At 41.8% G+C, this 22,612-nt stretch overlaps 1 protein-coding gene across 2 annotated transcripts in view; it reads left to right on the top strand.

Moving 5' to 3' along the window:
• MTCL1 (microtubule crosslinking factor 1) overlaps positions 1-22,612 on the top strand; it is a 108,439-nt gene that overhangs the window by 75,252 nt on the left and 10,575 nt on the right. For both annotated transcript variants that reach the window (XM_086472543.1, XM_086472542.1), the window contains exons 9-13: positions 1,383-1,613; positions 3,236-3,424; positions 9,971-10,138; positions 15,828-16,082; positions 20,148-20,453. In XM_086472543.1, coding sequence (XP_086328669.1) covers positions 1,383-1,613; positions 3,236-3,424; positions 9,971-10,138; positions 15,828-16,082; positions 20,148-20,453 — 1,149 coding nt within the window. The remainder of the gene's footprint in view (positions 1-1,382; positions 1,614-3,235; positions 3,425-9,970; positions 10,139-15,827; positions 16,083-20,147; positions 20,454-22,612) is intronic.

Raw genomic sequence — 22,612 nt, 5'->3', positions numbered from 1 at the left:
GGGCCTTTATAGCTAATTTTTTTCTAGACTACTTTTAAGCTGCATTTTAAACCCATTTACGCTAGCATCTACTGTAAATAATTTTAATTTAATCAGGAAGTTTTTAAGGCATAGTAGCGTAGGTGCTTAGAACTTGCATTATGCCAGAGCACATCATTTAAAGGGCAGGGAATTCCTTAATAAACCATTTAGCATGGACCAGTAGCCTATGTCAGAAGCATCTGATTGCTGCCGTGAAAATCAAGCCTGTATTTCTCAGCAGTATTAATTGCTAGGGGGCCCATGCTCCTGAAGAAGAATCTCTGAAGTGTTCTTCATTCCTGTGTGAATGTTGTCTGTTTCAGGGAATGTTCTTACGGTTTAAGTCGTTGTGGTCATTAGTGTATGGTAACTTTCATAGATTTCATCTATGGAGCTGGTCAGCAAAGGGAGAGGCTGTTGTTCCGCAGAATGGAAAATAGTAGAAACTGGCATCTGTAAGCAGTGACTCTGTACTCATTTTCCATCTACCTTTTCTTGATTGATGTGAACCACAGCTTGGTTGAAGTGGAAACACTATCTCATCCACGCAGTATATGAGATGTTGTACAACTAACTTGTACAGGTGTTATTGGGTGCAGGTCATGCCGTGGTTCGATTTTGATGTATTAAGGGATAAGTCACATTTAAAGAATAGTGTTTCAAGTGACCTTGTGTTGAAACAGATGTAATTATACATGTGCTCCAAAGAATGAGCTTTTCTTGGTGCTTCTAGTACTGAAACTGAGACATCTTGAATGCCGAGTTGCAACCTATTCCTGTCTCTTCAGTTCCTGCATGTGTCCCTGATCTAGTCATGTCAGAATGAGAAACTGTTTACTGTGAGTCGTTCAGATGCCTCCAAGTATGAACTGTGAGAAGTGAGGGACCAGTAGTTGTACCTGAGATACTGGATGTGGTTCCTTCAGAAGCGTCCTTGCAGAAGCAGAGTGAGACATAGCCATAGAGGAAAGGGTGAGTCTGTGGCTGGGGAGGGAAGAGGAAAGGATAATACTCCAGGTTGTCTGAAGGCAGCTGTGGTCCCACCTCGTAGGAACTGGGAGGAAAATATGAGTGGTATAAAATGTTTATGCAGCAGCAGAGGTCTCGTGCATCTTTAAAGTCAATGTCACTTCCACAGCAGGTTACTTGCATATGGTTATCTAAGCAAAGCTTATCGGCTGCTATCCTCTAATTTCCTCAACAGTCATAACTGCTGAGGAACTTACTGAGCCAAAACTTAATAGCTACTCACTACTGATGAAAATTAGAGATTTCAGTTTGTCTCATCCAGCAAAGTACAAGTCCTGGAGACCGCCCCAGGACACCACCCCATTGACATGGTGTCTGTCGTTCCATTAAAGCTGGAGGAGGAGCATATGCAGACCCTGCGGAGGAAAGACTTGGAAGTGCAGAGCTTGACTTTGCAGAACAAACTGGAAGAGAAGACCTGGAGCCAGGAGAAAAGTCTGCTGCAGCAAGAACTCAGGCGTTTCAAGCAGGACACCTTTCTCCTGTACGTCAAACTGAAGTGGCTGCTGAAACATTGGCGGCAAGGCAAGCGAATGGAGGAGGAAGGGGAGGACATGTTAGAGGTAACTGTCCCACCTTATTAACCCAATGAAGTTGCAAGCAGTGGGGTACTGGGATGTCCCTTCTCTAAGTGTAGACTTTAAATATGATGTGACATCAGTAACTTTATAATTACACATAGATTTAAAAGGGATTCAAATTAAACATGAAGCCTTTTCTTAAGTTGGCTTGTACTAAAGTATATTCTGCATGGTATGTTACAGATCACCCATCTTTAAATATAAACCCCTACCTAGTACAAACATCTGGTCCTGAAAAACTCTGTCATAGTAAAAGAGAGTTTAATTAGGTCTCAAGTATATGACTACTGAATAATTTTTGGTAAGAAAAAAAGTTGACGAGCTGATGGAGTCAAATCTGTTTAGATGGGTTGAGTGCTGTTGTTTTTCTTATCGTGTGCACAGTGTGTTCCTTACAAAGTCTTCAGCAACACAGATGGAGGGAAGCTCTGTTTTCGTATTGGCAGGAGAATTATACAGCTTCTTGTGGGAACTTACAGGAATCATTCTTGTTTGTTCCTCTTCTCCATACACACGTCTATCACCGTCAGCAGCACTATGCCGGTAGTCATCGTGGTGATTTTCCAAGTGGCGACTAAATTAAGATCAGGAATTTCAGTACATAACAACCTGGAATCCCCAAGCTGACACATCTCAGCAGGGGTGTGATTGCCAGCCAACGTACTGTGAGGAAAGGTGCTGCTAAATTGTATGAAGTTACACATCCAGAATTACCATTTGCTTTGGAAATCTTACCTAAAGAAAAAAAAAAAATTAAAAATGTCTTTGCCCATCCTGACATTTAATCAAAATTCTTGAGAATAACAGATTGATTTTGCAGGTTCATGCAATTCTGAAACCATTTGCCAAGGCAACTAAGTAATTTTTCTCAGTATATCTGATACTTATGTGCCTAGTGTTTTCCAGTGTTCACTGCATTTGGCAGTATAAGTAACCTTTCAGGTCTGGTAGGTGTATGCTTAAGTTGAATACTCCAGTGTTTTGTATTCTTAGATAAAGGGTGGGTGAACATCTTTACCTTCATCTGCTGTGGTAATATGAGTCAGAAACAAGAGATGAGTAGCTATTTAGAAATAATTTTCTTCTACTTTACTTCAGCAGTACTAATTTGCTTCTATGTAAACTAGCTCATCTTCTAATATCAAAATAGCTGTCTGTTTTTTCATTGTTTGGATGGTTTTTGACCGGTTAATTTATAATCAGTCCACCTCCAGTCGTTATTGTAGTAATGTGCTTTGCTAATGCATTAGAGAGAATAAAGTGCTAGATTTGGATACTTCCTGATCTCCATATCTTCATTAGACAATACATCAGTGTCTTGTTTAGTTTTTCATTAGTGCATGATGGATTATATCCATCATACTACATTACACCCATCTTCTCAGCTGCATAGATCTCCTGTTTTGCAGGCCTGCACAGTGTTGTGTTCACATATGCAACATGTCATATATCACCCAGAGATCATTTCCTGTGGCCTACAGAATAGAAGACAATATATCCCACCACAGAGATGCAGGGGAAGATAGTCTCTTCCTTTAGCCCTTCAATAAATTGGTCCCCTGAGGTAAATGGCAAAGTGTGATGTGTCCCCTCTTGCATTTCAGATCGAGCACCCTGAAGCCCTCCCAGACGTTGGCATTCAGTCTGAGCAGAAGGCAGATGATGCAGAGCGAGAGGAGGAGGAAGAGGATGTTGTGTTTGCACTGACGGATTTCTCCCAGCGTCCCACCACGGAGAGCACTGATCATGGACCGCAGCTGCAGACTGCAGAATTACTGCAGCAGCAGAAGCAGGTACTATACCATTTTTATATCGTGCCCTGGGAATGGAAACTGTGGATTTTCCAGGGGAGTTAGTTTTCCTCTGCTGCTATGCTAAATCACCTAGAATCATACTTGTAAAAATACTTCTAGCTACACAGCAATTACAGTGGATTTCATCCATTATATTTATATTTAATCAGGAGCCACGTGATTACTGTTCTCCTGTTGGCAGATGCTATCAGTGAAAATCCTATTTCCTCTTGTGGCTGTTTGCCCAGTAGCATCTATCAGTATGTGATGGTTTGCAGAATTCACATGCTTCTCTTGCCTGAGCACATCTGTTGTATTATACTGTCAAGGTTTTAGCAAGAAGAGGTGATTTTATTTCCTTTAAATAATTTAAGAAACTAGCACATGTATTTAATGTTTCCCTTAGAGATGATGGGAAAACAATGCAAAAGTTCCTTCCTGTCACTGTGCTTGTTTTTAAATGCCTAAAAGCAAATCATCCTAACTTTTCCCTGACATCCTCTGTGCCCTGCCTCTGTGTGTCAGATCACTGCCATATACCCTAACTTCTTCCATTGTGCATTTACCAACAGTCCTAACAATAATAATAACAAACATTCAAAAGGAACAGATTTAAGGCTTCCAACAGTTCTTCAGGAGCATCTTCTTATATTTTTAAAAAGGAATATGTTCAGATGAGAGCATCCTGTTACATGGAATTATTTGCAATCATAAGTAGAACGGAGCAAGAATTCTGTGTAAAAATTCAGTGAAAAAGGTCTTGAAGCTTTATGCCTGATGCCTCATCTCCACCCAGGCCCTTGACTTGGGAGCCCACTCCACAGCCGGAGCTCTCAGACAAGTATGTACCCTCTATGACTGCATTACTGGTCGCTGCAGGATCTGGGGATTGTGTGTGTCTTTGCATTTCAGTTCTTTGCCTTGAATTCCCCAGACTCTCATGACTATGTACAACCCGTTTACTCATTATCTATATGGTCTAATAAACAGACAGCATTGTTTGGCATTTGGGAAGGTTCTACCTTGCCAGTCACCCAGCCCCATCACTGTCATCCTCTCAGCAAGCTTTTCTGTGGTAGAGGATGAAGGCGGCCATGGAAGAGACGCTCCTGAGCACGTCATTTACCTGCATTCCATTGTAGACTGACTTAATCTAGAATTAGTAAAATAATTATAATCTAACATACTCCTTCAGTACAAACTGCCATGTGCTAACTTTCCATATAGATGTCTTAAAATGACCAAGAAAATGACCAAATAAATTATGTCCTCTTTGAAGTAATCATTGCCTAGGCATTAATCTCAATTAAGGTGGCAGAAATGGGAAGTAGGACCGCTTGTAATTCATTTTTTTATACTTTGCATGATATTCTAATGCAGCTGCAGCTAATCTTGCTTAGAGAAATGATCCATAGGAACAGACCACATCTCAGTAACCCTCTTGATATTTGCCTGCTCGTGCTATTGAATCTCCTAACAAGCCCTGTGTTTATTGACAGCCATGTAAAAAGGGGTTTCAGTGCTAGGGGGCTTATATTTATCAATGACAAGAAATGAGTATGGTTATTCTCTGGCACAGAGGTCGGAAGCCCTGATGTAGGTTAATTCTGCTGCTGTCATAGATTCAGGGCATTGGAAGTGTCTTCTGAAGGACCGTGACAGGAGTAGCTGCCTGCGCCCTTGAGGCTCTGCCAGAGCCTTCCTCTGCCCTCACACACCTTAGTATCAGCTGGGCCTGAGTTGTCCATCTCACTGTGGTGGATGGCTTGGCCCTGCAAACCTCCTGGGTGCAGGACCTTCACTGTGCTCACTAACCTTGCAGACCCTTGTCCTTGCTCTACACCATACAGACTTTCACCCATAAACATCAGCTCCATTTAATTCATATTTGATCCCAAAACACATTAACTGAATAAAAATAGAGCAAGAAAACGCTTTGCCTGTGTTGTCCCAACTTTAAAAGCTCTGAGAATATCAGCAGACCCAGAGCACATCCTTCCTGAAGGAGTGGATCTCAGCAGTGCTTGCCTCCCGGTATACCACTGACTAGTCAGGCGATGCTGAAAAACACCCAGGGTTTTGGGGGTCTTCTGCAGGTTCCTTAAGCCCGCAGCCAGCAAAAAACCCTGTTTGTACAGGGAATTTTGGGTGAGTGGTGAAGCTGAAAGTCTTCAAGGTTTGCACCTGCCCAGGAGAGCCCTAAGTTGCTGGTTCTGCCTTGCAAGCTCCCGGATGAAATGCATCAGCATTTGTTTCACATTAGGAAGGAAATTTTGCGAGGAGGAGTGGCTGAGATAACTAGGTCAGAAAAAAGCAAGGGCTTACGGTAACTTGAAGTAACCCATATTTATTTTTAACATTTAGTGTTAATATTTAATGGTGTGTATTTTCAGCCTGCACTCTTGCTGCTGACTTTCTCACCCTGCTTGGGAAGTGGAATTGTTTCGAGAAAAATTGTAAACCCTGAGACCTTGATTTCAAAAAGCAGCCTTTAATTTTATATTATTATTATTGTTTGAGGTGCTCAACTCAGTAGAAAATACACGTCTCACTTGTCTGGGATTTTTATGTGGCCAGTGTGTGGAGGGATGAAGACATACCAGAGGGGAAAGGGGAGAAAAAAGGTTAGTTGATGAGAGGCAGAGTAGATGGGGACTCTGAGAAGGGCCAGTTAATCTTTCTCTTCATGATGTTGTCCCTTGGCTGGTAGCTGGGGCACACTGCAGAAAGGGTTGGGCAAGGAACTGGCAAGGCTCCGGAGCCAAGTGGGAAGGCTGGTCACGGGCAGGAGATAAGCAGGCAGGTCGGGCAGGTGGAACAGTAGAGGAGGGCTTGCTCCAAGTCAGCATTTCTATGTGTATGGTAAGAGATCAGGAGAACAGCCTGTGGAAAAAGGAAGAGCTTTGGTTCAGTTGAATAGAACAGGTGAGATGCCTGTTGGATGGTGTAAGATCAGGGGAGTAAGAAGAAATGAGTTTACACATCTGTGGTCCAATGGAAAAAGCATTAAAAAACAATGCACTCGTGCTGGGGGGGGGGGGGTGTCAAGAAAATCCCCAGTTAGCTCTTTTTTTGGTCATACAATATTTGTTTTCAAAGCTTAGCTAAGAGAAAAGCCCAAAGGAATAGTAATTAAGACCTAAATATTCTAAAATGGTTTTCACCAAGATCTAGCTTCACTTTTGCCTAGATCTGTGATTAGACAGTGAAAATGCACAGTTCTCGTTTGCTGTTTAGGCTCCTGCCCTTGTGTTTTTAATTGACTGCTCTACTGAACTGCTTGTAATACCAGGCTGTGGGTAAATTCTTAAGTGAAATTCTCAGAGCAAAAGGAATTGTGATTAAAAGCAGAACTAAGTTTCAAACAACTGCTCTGGTCCCAAACTCTTCTAGAGCTGGAGGCTCCCATCTCTGGGATTGTCTCAACTTCGTAAAGACTCCAAAGTCCTGGAATTTAGTTGAGGTTTACTGCATTAATTTTTTACTTGTTGTCAGCTGTTGTTTGCTTTACCTATAAATCCTGAGCTGTGGATATAAGACTTTAAACTGGTTTTGTAATTCTCTTGTCTTAGATCAGGTGTGAATCAATCAGATTCCTCCATGCTCTAAATTTTGATAACTGGTAAGGTACTAAAGAGCCAGCATCTTGCATGGGAGCCTGGCCAGGGAATCACAGCTGTGCCCCGTTTCTTCTGCCTGTACAACATCCCTGGGAGGAAGGGGAAGACCATAACAGTCCTTGCTATGTATCTATAGGACTTATTCTTATGCAGAAGCTGTTTGGCTGGTTTACCAACAGAAATCTAAAGCATGTCTAGATGTAAACATGGTATTTCAGAGCACGTTGTCTAAAAAGTACTGCCCTTTTTCCAAAACACTCCATTTTGGCAAAACAGAAAAATAATCTCACAGAATTCTCCGGCATCAGACTGTAAATACAAAGTCATGGAAAAGAGACCTCTCTGCAGGAATTAAAAGTATCTAACCAAAATTGGATTTATATTGGCAAGTTAATTAAAATCCCAGCAAGCCCAGGGGGCACCTGGGGTTCTTGTCTCCTAACAGCGGCATTGATGTAATGCTTCTAGAAATAAGACATGCCCTCATCCCAGTAGGCTACAAACCTGCAATGAAGCTCTTTTGGCTCCTCTCTGTAGTGGTCCATCACTACCTTCTTTGCAAACCTAATTTTACGGGACTCTAAAGCTATCAAATGTATGCACAAGAATGAGGGATGTAGCTTGCTTTAGTGTTATTTGGTTTTATTTTTCTTCTGCCTTATTTCCCTCATGGAGCCTTTAGACTACTTTGCCAGAGAAAGGTTTATGCAGCATACCAGAAAACACAGAACGTGGCTCTTGAATGAAAGCACTTCATAGACATTTGAGGTCAGGGTTTTCAAAGAGGATGAGGCCGGATTTTGATGCGCTTAATACCCGGCAGCTCCTGTTGTGACACTAAGGACAAATCTTCAAAAGAGCTCTTATGCTGATTACTACACAAGGGGCTTGAGATGTTTGGAGAATTTAGCCTTAATTGGGTATCAGAATGAAAATTGATGGTGGAAACATAAAATCTCATTGCATATTGAAAAGTAGGTGATCTTATATGCATGATGGAGACTGCTGCTGTATAGTAGGAAACTGCTAATTGGCATTAAATGTTAATGAAATTAATTCTGCCTCTGTGGGTGCATTTCTTATAAAACCCCATGTTGTACACCATCACATTTCATTAGCCCAAACAGATTATAGGTCCGTCAATGAGCACCTGCAGTCATTTCCCTGCATCTAGCAAATTTTTGCTGACAAATCAAATGACTTGGAAAAAGTAGACCACACTTGTTTGTTTTTTAAAGAAAAAAGGCACCATGGTATGTCTGATTAGTGATTACAAACGTGGGTGATGTGGGTTCAGTGATGCCAAAAATATGATGAGCAGCTTAGTTGTCTGCATAAAATTTTGTATGTATTGTCATTGGAAAAAAGCATATAAAAATTATTTAGATTTTTGTGTGCATCTGCTTACTTAGCCTGTCTACAAAGAAGTCCCCATGTAGGTACTTCATGAAATACCAGATAAGAGGAATTGCAGGAAGCTTCCACTTGGAAAAATAAATAAAAATTAAAATCAATTAGACCATTGTGCAAGAATTGAGACAGCTAGTTTGAGTTAGGCCTTCCCAAGGAAACTAACACATTCATGAGAACCAGGTGATGGAACGCTGCATTTGTTGAGTAAGTTTTCCCATTTTTCTGCTCATGCTGTGTCTGCTAATCAAGTATAATTTTCTTAAAAGTCTTTTCTATTCTCAATAACAATCTCTGGCTACTCCCTGGTCTTTGAGAGGCTCATTGGGAATATTTGATTTAAATTTTGGATAAATAAATCATGTTACACATTTCTGTTTTCTAATTCAATGACTGCAAAGAGCGATGGGATGCCTTTTGTTTTACTGATCCAGAATGAATCTTTAAAAAACGTTTTTCAGTATTTAACATCAAAATGACAGGTTTTGCCAGTCTCCAGAGAATCTGCAGAAAGTAAATGCCAAAACTAAGAAAAAAAAAACCCAGAGATTTGAATAAGCATACATGCTGTCTCTCAGTACTTGCCACAGTCAGATGTCAGCTCTGGGGTAGACTTTTAATTTATCTCCCTTCTTGGCTCCTGGCTAGCACAAGAACACAGACAACATCTTCAGTATGACCATGACATTCTCAACAAGATGTGGATGCTCTTTGATCCCATCTGCAAGAGGGAAAGTGGCCTACCTGGCATTCATGCCTTTGGTACCAAACAGGGTGCTGCTGCAAAGCTAACCTGTGGGCAGCTGCCTGGGACTGAGCAGAAACGTGAAGTACAAACTAGTGAAACATCTTAGCAGAGAAACTCAGCTCAAAACTTCATTTTTTTTTTCCAAAGTAATTTTATCTGATAATACAAAAGCATTGAAAATTAGTCCCTTTTCTTTATATGTAGTTTACAAATATTTGCAGTTTGATGCTGAACAATGACTGTATATATGAGACATCCAGCTACTCAACAAACTTCATGAACGGTACTCTAGCTTTGGTTTACAATATCAAAAAAAGGAGTTATTACAGGTGTCCTCAATCCAGAAAGGTGGCTAGTACCTTTTTCGGGGTGACTTAAATATCTTTGGCTTTCATGGGTGCTTCAGGACTAGGGCTAACAAGAAGTAGAGTCATAGAATCACAGAATCATAGAACCATTTAGTTTGGAAAAGACCTAGAAGATCATCAAGTCTAACCATAAACCTTACACTGCCAATTCTGCCACTAAACTATGTTCCCAGGCACCACTCTACATGTCTTTTAAATATCTCCAGGCATGGTGACTCAACCACTTTCCTGGGCAGCTTGTAGACAGAGAAGGCATTGCTATGCTTAGTTTTCTCATGCAAAAGTTAGACAGGGCACTTTGTCTTCCATGCAGTGGACATGCAGGCATTTTTCCTCCTAAAAATGAAACTAGAGGCTAAAGCCATCCAATGACAGCATTTTGTTTGCTTTCTTGTGGCAGGCAAGTGAAAATCGGAAGCTCCTGAACGCTCTGAAGGGTTTGCTGGATGATTTCCGCTCAGAGCTGCGGGATGAGGAGCGTGAGCGCCAGGGGCTCCAGCAGCAGTACGCCCTGCACAAGGCAGCCTGGGAGGTGGAAATGACTGAACTGAAGTGTCACCTCCAACAGGTAACATCCCCCACGTCCAACACGGGCAAAGAATGGCTGAGGTGCTTAATGAAATGGGAAATCTATGGCAGCCAGGAAAGGGACTATATTTATTCATTTTACCATGATGAATGAAAGCCCCCCTGAAGCAGAGCAAAGATTTTCCTCTTGAGTTGCCTCTTGGATTCCAGTTGTCCCAGTACGAGTGCTCGTGTAGTAGGTACTGTAGAATGTAGGTGAGGACCAAGGAACTGAACCTCTTCTTGCTGTATTTTCTCAGAGGAGTTGGCTGGTAATGTATCAGCTGCGGTAACAAGGCATGCAGGTATCTGTATTTATTGGGATTTATAGGAGAGAAAAATGTCTTGGTGCTGGCGTGCTTACAGTTAGCTTGTCACTGTGCGTTGGCATATAACAACTGTGGTATTTGGTGCAAAGGAGAGAAAAGAGTGATTTAATAATACTTAAGTGGTAGATCAATATGTTAATATTAAACCAGCTATTCAAAGCTACTGGCTAGTGATGGGTGGTACCCCACTGAAGAGAGAGCTTTAGCTACCCACCTTGGGATACTGTTAGAAGTATCTATACAAAATCTGGTACCAGGTGCTTCAGTGTCATATGTGGCTGTTCACAGAAGATGTACTGTTTCTGAAGCAATATGAAAACAAAAAAGCCCACAAGGATTCATTTCCACAGCTGATGGCATAAAAGCTCTGATTTTCCACATTGAAGAGGGGAGGGGTGGGAGAATTAGTATGTTCAGGTCTTGATAAAAAGATTTGTAATTGTAGAGCTTCTCTGCAGAAGACAAATATAATAAAAACATTCACTGCCAGGAGGGTGGTACATTTAGGAGGATTTGCTGAACGTCAGAGACTTCACACTGACGCACAGAGCTGAGCTGCGAGCGCTGCTTTTCCTGCCCAGGTACTGTAGGCTGTTTTCCCAGAATGAAAGAAGAAGCTTTCATTTTAGGAGACTTCTCTCTCAACGGATTCAGATTCTCAGTTCAGCTGCTTCTTGGTGCACACATATTTCCAGACGAGTCACCTGAAAAAGGAAGCAAAAATCAATTCCCATTTTTGCTCCTCCCGAAATAAAACCTTGGTGGCAGATTGACCTTCAACTCAAGATGGCAACAAAGAACAAAACTTAGAGAAAGTTAGTCTGACAACAAACTGCCAATGTAGAGCTTGCCTGCTTTGCCTTTACATGGGCGATAAATTCCCAGGCTGCTGCTTTGGGTAGTATTTGGCACCAGGATAGTTCTGCCGCTCCTGCCCAGGGAGAAGAAAGATTTGCAGCCTTCCTTCTGGGGGCTTTGTCAGGCTCTTTGCTACCTCCACTGCTCCATGGGTAATAATATTTATAACATATGGTAATCACTGAGCGATGGGTGTTACTTTTTACATTTTTCAAGCAGATGAAAAGAATGAAACTGGTCAATATTTAAGACATAAAACTGTCTTCTTTAGCGAATTCCCCACAGCATTTCTATTTCACAGTAAAAACAGGTCCCTAATGCAGTAGCAAAAAGATAGCACGTAAGTCATTAGAACGTCAGTTAGGATAGGGCAAACAATGCAAGTGTCCCACTGAGGTCTGGTGTAGGTGCTCACAATTACAAGGAGGCGATTAAAAAGCTAAATATAAAAATAATAATGCAATAAGCCTGAACTAGAAATAATATAAACATAAATTTAACTTAAATTAATGATAAAGATTCGCAATACAGGATGTTTTCACTATAGGTTCAATTTCAGGATCAAAATGGGTGGAGCTAGCGAACAACCTGTAAAATATCAGCATTTTACATATAGTCATGTTAACGTACTTTGCTGTTCTGTGCCCAACATGTGGCATAACAACAGCTTTAACTAAATAGCCAAGTCTGTCAGGTTGGTGTGGGTAGAAGGACCTCTCATGATGTCATTTTGTTGTTTTGATTGGTAGTGTTGTTGTTTTGATTGTAAGCTGTACAGCGCTCCCACCGTAGGTTTCCTGTAGAGCTGCCAACCCCCTGGCAAGCCCACAGAGGATCAAGGCCTTTCTAGTTTCCACTGTTGTCTTCACTGCTGCTGGTTTCCACTTTTTTTGTGAAGCAGTAGGTCAACTAACAAGAGCATTTTCCTCAAGAGAGTCAACTCCTAATTAATAGTCACTGGCAATGATTTTGCATTTTGATGCTTCAACGCTCTGTATAGGAAAGAAAGAAAAATGAAAAGAAAACTCTTTTGATACAAAAGCACTGTATATCAGAGGTGACAATGTACTGTTGCCTGCTGCTTTGGAGCTTTAGCACTGCATATATCGTTAAAAATAAAAGTCTTGGCTGTCAGAAATGCATGTACATCTTGTTTGGCAGAAGGATCCTTAGGCATTGTTTTTAAGATAAAGATTGCTCCCAAGTATGGGATCGTGAGAATGCTGAGCCAATAAGAAGTCGCAGTAATCCTCAGCCACCAGCTGGGCAAGTGAAAAATCCCAATATTCTGCGAACTGGGAACTAAGAAAAGTTTGGAAGAAGGAGGGAGCTAGTACAAGGTGCCAAACCCTGCATATGCTTTGAGAACTTGCATGTAAGGACACGGACCCTCACTAGAACTCTGACCCAACAGTCCAGCTTCAGGATGCCTAGGGGGAATATAAGCTGTGGTGCACCTGGAGAGGCATCTGGCCGTCCTTAGCAGTTAGCAGGTTTAGGAAAGTCACATCTAGGCTTTCATGCTAAGGAGCCACCAATGGACCTCTCCTCCATGACTGGAGCTGTTTCATCAAAACAGAGGCAGATGGACTCTCTCCTTGCCAGAAGCATTGTTCTGCCTTCCACAGGCACCAAGAACTGTCTTCTGCATCTAAAGACACTGCCTGACTGGAGAAGGTTTTAGGTCCCAAATCGCTGAACACCAGGAGGTTATTCCGAAGGTGTACCACTGTATACTTGCCTTGGGTTTGAACTCATCCTTGTATCTATAGTCTGCCTCTATTCTTCTCAAATGGGGCAAGAGACAGGGATCTGGTCTGGGTGAGCCCATGGTCCAGCACAGGATGTCCTACTGTATTTTGGCAGCTTGGGCATGGCACTATTAACAGCAGGTATACATACTTGGGATATCGCTCTTATGAAGCATGTTCTTACTCTCCACTGCCTCTCTCAGCTTTCCCACCCTTCACAGGCACCACCACCTGTCTTGTTTGCTAACTGAAAGCCTGAGAATTTGCCCAGTGGTGGTGAAGAACTCAGTGGTGTAGAGGGACAGAGAGAATGAGTCTTGTTGAGGTTCAATATTTTGCTATTTTTTTGAAATTCAAAAAAGTCAAAGAAGGTATTTTCTTTATAGGATAATCGTACAAACTGTAGTTACTGCACTGAGCATTTGTTTGCTTTATAGGTTGCTTTTAGCATTTTCGTGCTTCATACCAGCTGAAGAATTTACCGCAGGCATTGGTATGTCTTTGCAGCTAGCATGGTAGCCATAGCTACTGCTGCGTGCGGCGTTATTCCCCAGGAGGCAGTAGAGTTGTAAGGTTGAGTCTGCACTCCAGCCTAGTTGTATTTATCCCAGACACTTCAGCAACCTCCCCTAAGAGCTCCCATTGCAAGATGAGAAGTCTGCGGGGGCATCAAAGGTCCTTGAAAGATGACTTACGTATACCACAAAGAACAAGTCCTAAATAGCCCTCTGTCAGGCTTAGGTGTAAGGAAACTGACTAGAATTTACCTCATTAGTCCCTTATTATTTGGCTGATCTCAGCTCTGCAGTGACACTCCTGAAATCCAAGATTATTTAGTGTCACAGATGGAAATTGCAAGAGTGACCTGGGGCAGGGGGGCACAGAGTAGCAAAATTAAAGCAAACAAACCTAAAAGAATGGGTGCCATCTTTGCTGACCCTGGCTGCAAGATCAGCTTTGACTCCTGCGGCACCATGAAATGGAACTGAGGACTTGTGGATGGACAGAGGAAAGATGTAGCAAGGGGCAAGAGGCCGTTACCTGAAGTTAGCAGTGAGTTTGAAATAGCAGTGATATTTTTATATATTGCTGAACTAACATGAGGGCAGTCAGCGTGCTGGGTTAGTGGGTGGGAAGGCAGCAGAGCTTTCTGGCTTCTTGAGAAGCTGCGCTGCCCAGGATGGTGTCTCCCATCGTGGATCTGCAGAACGGAGGTGTCTCTCCTGGGGCGTTCTGCGTTTCTGCCCCACGGCACCACCGGTCTGCCACCAAGCCACGCAGTTGTGTGCAGGACAGCCTCTCGCACATCGTTGTGGGTCCCACAAGTTTACACCACACAAGCAGTGTGAGAAAGATAGTGTCATGTAAAATAGGATGCTGCTTTCTTACAATCAATTTTTTTGGTTGGTTGGTTGGTCGGGCATTTGCAAATGACTGGACTTTGGAAATTAGTAGAAGATGCAGGTGTTTTAAGATTTCCCTGTCAATGCAAGTGGCCGTAACAGGTTGTTCTCTGAAGCTCAGTACAGTTTTAAATGACTGAATCAATGACCTGTCAGCCATTTATTTGGGGAGACTGTTCCAGAGACTAATAAGCTTCACTCCTGAATCCAGTCTGAATTTCCCTTTGCTCAGAAAGTTTGGGCTTATCTTCTACATAGGGCAAGGTGAAGGTGTTGTCTCTCAGCAGACGTGCTACCTCTCCTTTTTGAGGACAACCTTAACTTCAGAGGCAGAAATGAGTTTTGGCTGCTTTTGACACCAGTTCACCTGCAGAGCCAGGGGACAGAGATGTATCCCATTCTGAGTCACTCACACATCTACTGAGTTGTCAACAAAAGGTCAGGCTTCAGGGATAAATCCTCAACTCGCTTGAACTTACACAAAACCATTGAGCATTTTTTTCACTCTGACAACAGTCCAGCTGTGGTCCAGGTTGGCCAGAGAGGTTGTACAATCCCTGCCCTTGGAGGTTTGTGAAGATCCAACTGAACAAAGTCCTGCACAACCTGATCCGATCTCAGACCCAGCCCTGCTGGAAGCAGAGGGTTGGACTAGAGACCTCCTGGCACCCCATCAAGCCTGAATTTTCCTATTAATCTACTACCTTGGGCCAGCTCTTCTGATCTGGTTGAGCTGACCCCTGAGCATGTAGTGAAGGAGAAGGGAGGGAAGGTAGCATCAGCTAACTGCCCTAGAAATCAGTTCAGACACCAGAACCTGCAGAGATGAGAGGATGATCTTGGTAAATCTCCTTCTGATGCTAACACCTTCTTTTGTTGGAAGGTGTGAGGAGCTGTACAATAAGACCATTGCTGAGGGTTGTTCTGGGAAAAGACTCTTTGGAAGATGAATGCACTCTTTTTAGGTTTCAGGTGCACTGAGTGGGAGTACAAAAACAGAACAGTGGCTGAGGGCATTGTCTCAAAGATGATGATGAGGTTGGAGTTTATCTCCATGTTTCTTTCATTGCTGGTACCCATACTCCCATCAGGAAGATCATAACTGATGCCTTAATAGCATGAGCTGGTAGAGCTTGAGAAATTATTCACTATGGTTTTCACTGTCTTGATTTTAAAACTTTTTTCAAGTTGAACATATTTGATCATTTATTGAGATCGTAAGATCTAAGAATTGCCATAATTTCACCATTACCTTTGTGGAGTTAAGTCTTTAACTCAAATTCATTGTCAGACACAGGCTTTTACCACAGAAAGTTTAATGTCCTAGTAACGTTTTACTTTAATGCCAGCTGGAAGGGAAGAGTGGGAACACCTCAGGAGAAACAGGACTTACTTCTGATGCAAAGGGAGCTTTTAAAAGGGAAAGAGAGGAGCACAAGAAGCTTCTGGCTGAGAGTCATAGTGTGGTGATGGACCTCCGCTGGCAAATCCAGCACAGTGAGAAGAACTGGAACCGGGAAAAGGTGGAGCTCCTGGACAGGCTTGATAGAGACCGGCGAGAATGGGAGCGTCAAAAGAAGGAGCTGCTCAGGCGGATAGAGCAGGTAAGGAGTGATCTTGGGGTGAGCAATGGCTGGCTGCATGTGTGAGGCATTGCACGGTCAAGAGACTGTATTAAGAAGCAGCACAGGAACAATTTTGGTTTCTTGGCTACATCCGTGTTTCTCATGCTACAAAACAATTTACATACACAAGGGAGTAAAAGTAAAATGCTCATAATCCCTATAAAAGACCACTTATGAGAAAGCAACTCCAGGTTAAAGGCCACTTCCTGCCTCATTTCAGTTATCCCGGGCAGGCATGGTCACATCAGTTTATTCTGTTTGAAAGCTTTTGTGCATCTCTTCGTGCTAAAACACTCAATCCCACATGCAGGGTTATTCAAGGTTTGATATACAGCTTCCTGCCAAAAAAGTCTGTGAATTAGATACCAAAGATGCAGCTGCTGTGACTATTCATTCTCAGCTGATTTCTTTTTCTCTAGCAAAGGAACCTGAGGGTTAACATGAAGACCCCTGACTGATAACAACTAAACAGCTACCTACTATGTATTCAGAAGACACTTCTGACCTTAGTCACATGAATTTTGTGCACACCTCTCCTATCATTTGCAAATCCAATAACTGCACAGCTGTCCCCTTGTTTTTCGTGCCTATCTGTACTTTCATCTGCTTAGTAGTAGAAACAAATTACACTTAATGAAGTTGTTATCTGGCTGGAAGCTACACAAAAAATAAGAAGTTTAATACGGGAGAATTAATACACCGTTTTTGACTGAGTATTGTTCAGCTCTGAGTCATGCATTCCAGGAAAAGTAAGAAAAACAACTGAAATAGTGGGTCCTCAATTAACTGAATACTTTCTGTCCTTAGGACATCAGAAGTGGAACAGCACAGATTTGATGTGCTCTCTGGGGAGCACTACACTTGAATGAAGCACGAAGTAGCTTCACCAGTTAAGTTGACGAAAGCCCAGCGTAATTTCATGACCAGTTTTTGAAAAGGGTTCATTATCTGTGTCTCATGTTCCCATGTCTGGTCTGCAACAAGAAGCTAAAGAAAAGACACCAGGCTGTAAATATTATAAGTGCAAGACTAAACCTCAGTTTAAGCTATGGCTGTTAAGCCACAGAGAAGCACTTAGGAAAATGCTGTACTCTACTGTTATTTCTAAAATCACTGCTAAAAGTGTAGGTCTAAGTGGGCGGTGACCAATATGAAAGTTTTACAGACCAAGAAAGGTGATTTTTGAGCTTCTAAATTTAAAAATATCAATAAACAATATTCTGGATTTTTTAATCTCCCATTTATATGAGGGGTTTTGTGTGTACCTCACGCAGCTTGTTAAGCTAGCCCTTATAATGCAGCCCAGTAGTACACCTCCTAAGATAAAACAACCAATGCCTATGAGCTAGGAAGGCTTATAGCAGAGCTCTTCATCCAAATTACCTTGTTTCCAGGGCTATGGCCAAAATCTCGATGCCTTGACTGGGCTGGTTTCTAACTGTGGCCAGGCTGCCTCATGTGGATTCTTCATGACAATGGGAATTAAGTAACCCTCAGAAAATTTCCCAATATACTCAGGATGTGGACACAAGCTTTTTTTTCAGAGAGTCACTAGTATGTCTGAATGTTTATGCTGCTGCCCCTATAAACTGTATTTTTTCATATCATCTCTTCAGCATGTTCTTAATAGCTTCAGGGACATAACCTGGTTAAAGACTGCTTTTTCTGTTCTCTGGGAATGGGGCACATTGAAGGAAGCAACACAGAAATCCCTGTTAATGTTACCTAGCCTTTAATTCTGTTTCAGCCTGACGTAACCTCTCAGTGTCATCTTGGGAGAGCCTACAAAATAGCTCTTAACTAGTCCTGGAGCTGATTTCTTCCGTTACTGCTCTGAAACCTCTAGGCTTCAACTATATATTTACCGTACAAAAGACTTGTACACAGAATTAGTGATAGATAGGGGAAATAAAAAATACTATGTCAAGCTAATTTCAGATGATCAGAAATAGCATTTGAAATCTTGGCTACCTGCCTGCAAAACTTCATCTTTGCTTATAATCAAACATTTTCCTGTGTGACAGGAAGCTTCCAAATATTTGCAGGCTTTTAGCTGAATATCCTCTCAGATTGCAGTCATGCCCTGCTTTATATGGAAACAATTAGTATATCTCTGAAGTCCTTCTCCCTAGGGTTTTTCTGTGTGTATTCCATGTATGGCAATACATAGAGGATGAGGACACTACACCAGTGTGTATGTTTGAAAAACAGAGTCTAAGAGATAGCAGAAGCCTGTGTGCCAAATTTCATACTAATGCTTTATGCCTGTTTGCTTTCACACAGCTCCTGAATAATACATGTATGACAAGGGGGAAGCACACACCAATGTATAAAATATATAAAATACTTTACTCTGAATGGTTATGGGAATACTGCTCGCATATAAAAAACATGATGGCCTACTTTTTTCAGAGCTCAGTGTTGTGGGTTTTTCTTTTTAAGTACACTGTCACTTTGTTTTCCCTTAGAGAATCTCCCTCCACTGTGCTCCTAAAGCTAATTGTGTACAGAGCACACTGGCAAATATTTAAACCTCCAAAATCACCCATATGAAAAGTTGTGTGTTTAAAGGTATAAACACACAGGGACTCAAAATTGTTAGTCACTCTTGAAAAGTTAGGCCAGTATTTCTCACTTTAATTCTGTTCTCCTGTCAACTGTCTGAGATTCAGAGAGTGATCCAGTATGTCTACAGTTTTCTCATGAAGGTTCCCAGATCATTATCCTTATCTCTGAAAATCTGGAAGGGTTTGGAACTATGTATACAGGAAACATGTGATTGCCATTTCTCCTTGCTTTGGGTCTTGCCCATGTGCTGGGAAATGGACTTCAGGATCTCTTGAGATATACCTTGCAGCCCCTACCTTTATAGGATACCTTAAATTAGCTCCTTTTAATAAAACTGTTTCAGATTTTATATATCATGAGCAAAACACTGAAGATGCATTCCCCTTTTTGTAGACCTGAATCAAGCAAAAATCTCGCTGATTTCAGACCAAGTGCAAATTTAATCATTTGCATCCAGAATGTTTTGATCTACATAGGCAATACAATGTCTGTTTATTTTTCCAAACACATGCAGCAAGATTAAAATAATATATTTTGTAGGTCTTCAGTCTCCAGGGTCCTAGGGAATGACTTGCATTTGCAGGTTATTGTCACTAATCTTAGCACACTGCTGTAGCAAAAATCAGAGTTACATATCAGATTCCTGCTGTCCTTATTCATGCTTGAAAATATCACTTTCTTAATCTATCCTGTTGTATATACAATTACAGGAGAAGTTGATCACATAGTCTGATTTTAAGATAGGCAATTTCACTAGTGGTTCACCCTCTTTTCACCCAGCTTTTGCAAAGTGTAGAATTAATAGCTCTGATGGCTCCTCTGTAAATACACATTTTCTTCAAACATGCTTTGCATGCCTAATTCATCCCTTTGACCAAGCTGTTCTGTACAAATAGTCCACTTTCTAGCCATGCATTAGGGCTAGACCATCTATAAAACAAAGCTTTTGTCTTTTGTTAAGCAGAATTTTCCACCTCTGGAAACAAGTCATGTACATAAAAGTGCAACCTTTGTATTGCTGACCAGTAGAAAAAGATACTGGTTTTGATGAAACTCCAAGTCACTCACCTTTCCTTGAGCTTCTGCTTGTCTTGCTTTAGGATCTCATATCAAAATTGCTTTTAAATAACAGTCTGTGTTGATATGCTTCCTTAAAAATCAGATTAGAGACAGATGCACTATTTTGTGTGTATATACATACAGTGTGTATGTATGTGTATATCTGTATGTAAACAAACAAACTATACGTATACACTTTGATCACTCAAAATCCCATGAGCAGTGGCATCAGAGTCCTAGAGACATCTCCCCTTGCAGAAGGACCGCTACAGCAAAGCCAGCGTCCCTGGAGCCAGGCCATGGTCTCACAGTGCCTCCCCAGGGCACGGGTACCTCACTCCTGGGGAAGGATGGGTTCTGCAGAACGCGTGCACCACAGAACTAATTGCTGTTCCTTTTAATTTGCCTTGTCTCCAGCTTCAGAAAGAAGTGAGCCTGCGAAGAGGAGGTGGTTTTCTGTGTGACCAGAAGGAGAGTAACCTTCGTCCATTTACAACCCAGGGGAACCTCCACATGCCTCGCCCGATGGGGTCGAGATCCTACTCTGACTCAGACGCCATTCAGTTTGACGACCGGTCACTGTCTAAGCTGAAGGAGAGTGATCGGTGCAGCGCCACAGAAAACCTCTTTCTGGAGTCGCTGTCTCTTGATTCCCCCGATGAGTCTGATGAGCACCGGCCTCGGCAGCTGGAGCGGGAGAAATTCTTGACCGGATTAACAGAAGTACGTGCTCTTCTACATTTTATCAAGCCAGCACGTTGTCTCTTATGTCAGAATTGGTATGGCACCCCTGCTGTAGGAAGTGAGATATTGCGTCACAGGCACTGCTTACAGTGAATTTGGTATGGACAAGATTTTATTCCTTGTTGAGCTGATTAGACCAATCACCTGAGAAACTGGGAGCCAGCCTAAAGGTCTCAAAGGTTACCTCATCTTGTGGCCATTTGTATTATGTATAATAACTACATTTGACACAACATATTGGTTTAGGTCTTAAATCTCTTCCAGTTCTAAGCAGATACATATATATGAAGACACATGGGCTACATTTTGTTAGTAAAGCAGTAAGTGCTGTAGAGAGGCACTTCTGGTTGTTCTGTTGTGGTTGCCTTCTGAATAGATTAGCATGAGTAAGTGAGATGAGATGTTAAAAAAATAAAGTTATTCTTCCTCAGCAAAGTACCTGACATCACACCATAAAGCTATAAAGATGTAAAACACAGTGCTAAGAGATGCCATTGGGCCATAGTGAATGTAGTCTCTGTCCTGATAAAATCTCCTCCGCTGCAGGCTTACTATCACCAGCTCCAGGTATTCACAGTTTTGTTTATATTGCTGCTGAATGAAACCCAGGGTCCCCATCCCCATATGCTGGTACCAAGTAACCTGTGAACTGGCGTACGTTAGTGGCACTGAGAATGTTCACACTGACCACAACTACACACTTCAATAGTTCCTGTGAAATTAAAAACGTTACAACTTCAAAATGCTGATATCTCCTTTATTTTCTATTGTTCCTTGAATGCTAGCAGCTGCTACAGAACAAGAAGCATTCAGAGGCTGCCAGAAGTTGAAATTACCAAGCAGGTGGCATGTTGCTTGATGCAAGTTTTGAGTACTTTCTTCTTGCCTGAAAATTCAGATTTGTGCACATGGGTTAGACATTTGGCTTGTGCTCTGAGCACGCAAATAGTGGTTGAGTGTACACATTATAGTGAATAAGGAAGTAGAATCTTCCCAGTCAAAGATGTATCTGTGTACTCTGGCTCGCAAATTTGACCACTCTGGAAAAGAGTTTGTCAACAGGTCAGGTCTCAAGCTCCCTGCAGGACCAGGTTCACTGGTGTACCTTGACTTGAACATGTGGGTCTGTGAAAATTTGACCCAAGCATTTCTTTGAGATGTATAACATTGTTACCCAGCTAAAGGACTGGGAAAGCAAGTTCTCTGAGAAGAGAGAGAAAAAAAGATTAAGAGAGGCAGGAAATGTGACCGCCCTTTTTACATCTTACGTAGCTGTAGGTACCTGTGCGTTCCAGTTAGATTTTCCTCCCTCGGTTCCATAAATGGACAGCTGGCAGCGTGGGACCCCATATTTATTGTTTCATAGCTTTTATTTCTTATGTGTCCAAGTGCTCAGTGAACAATGTTGGTACCCGTGTCAGGGATCTATGTTTTGTGTTTAATTTTGATTGCTGTATTCTTCAAATACAGTCTGATATTTAAGAAGAGAGATTTCTCTTCCCTTGTCTGTTTTTCAGACATTACTACCATTAACAGAAGTGTTGGCAGCAAAATTTGGTCCTTGGTGATATTTGCATAGCTTCTTTCCTTCAAAGCATGCTTTGGTGAAACCTGGGCAAAGTCATTTCCCCTCAGAGGGTTTGCTCAAGCGAGACTGATTGGAGTTTAATGAACAGCTTAACTGAGGATGCACAGAGGCAACTTTAGCCTGCTGACTGTTCCTCCCCACTGTGTTTTCTTTGTGGTACTAACTGCAGTAGAAGTCAATCCAGCCTTCAACCTGATTTTCCATTCAGTTAGTTAGATCAGATTTACTCTGCAGTAACTCCGCGTTATTGCAGACTTACACCAGAGTGAATGCAAGGAGGATCAGTTTACTTCTACTTTTTCCCCTGACTGGATAAATACCAGAAATGTTTTTGCCGAATTAAGCTGTGCTGATTTTGAATAGTCACAATTTGAAATACACTTCTGTGTTGGAAATGTTTTTGGTTTCATGAGATCGAATAAAAGTAGTAGGTACTAATACTCTTTTTTTCCTGATTGTATCTTGTATTCCCTATAGTTTATTAGAAATATAAGCAAACAGTTAAAATAACAACTGTAGAACAGTTGCTTCAGAAGTATCTATTAAAAAA

The sequence above is a fragment of the Leptosomus discolor genome, chromosome 13, assembly GCF_034619465.1.
Source record: "Leptosomus discolor isolate bLepDis1 chromosome 13, bLepDis1.hap2, whole genome shotgun sequence".
Classification (NCBI taxonomy): domain Eukaryota; kingdom Metazoa; phylum Chordata; class Aves; order Leptosomiformes; family Leptosomidae; genus Leptosomus; species Leptosomus discolor.
The sequence above is the reverse complement of the archived record's forward strand: the minus strand, read 5'-3'. Positions and strand labels throughout refer to the sequence as shown.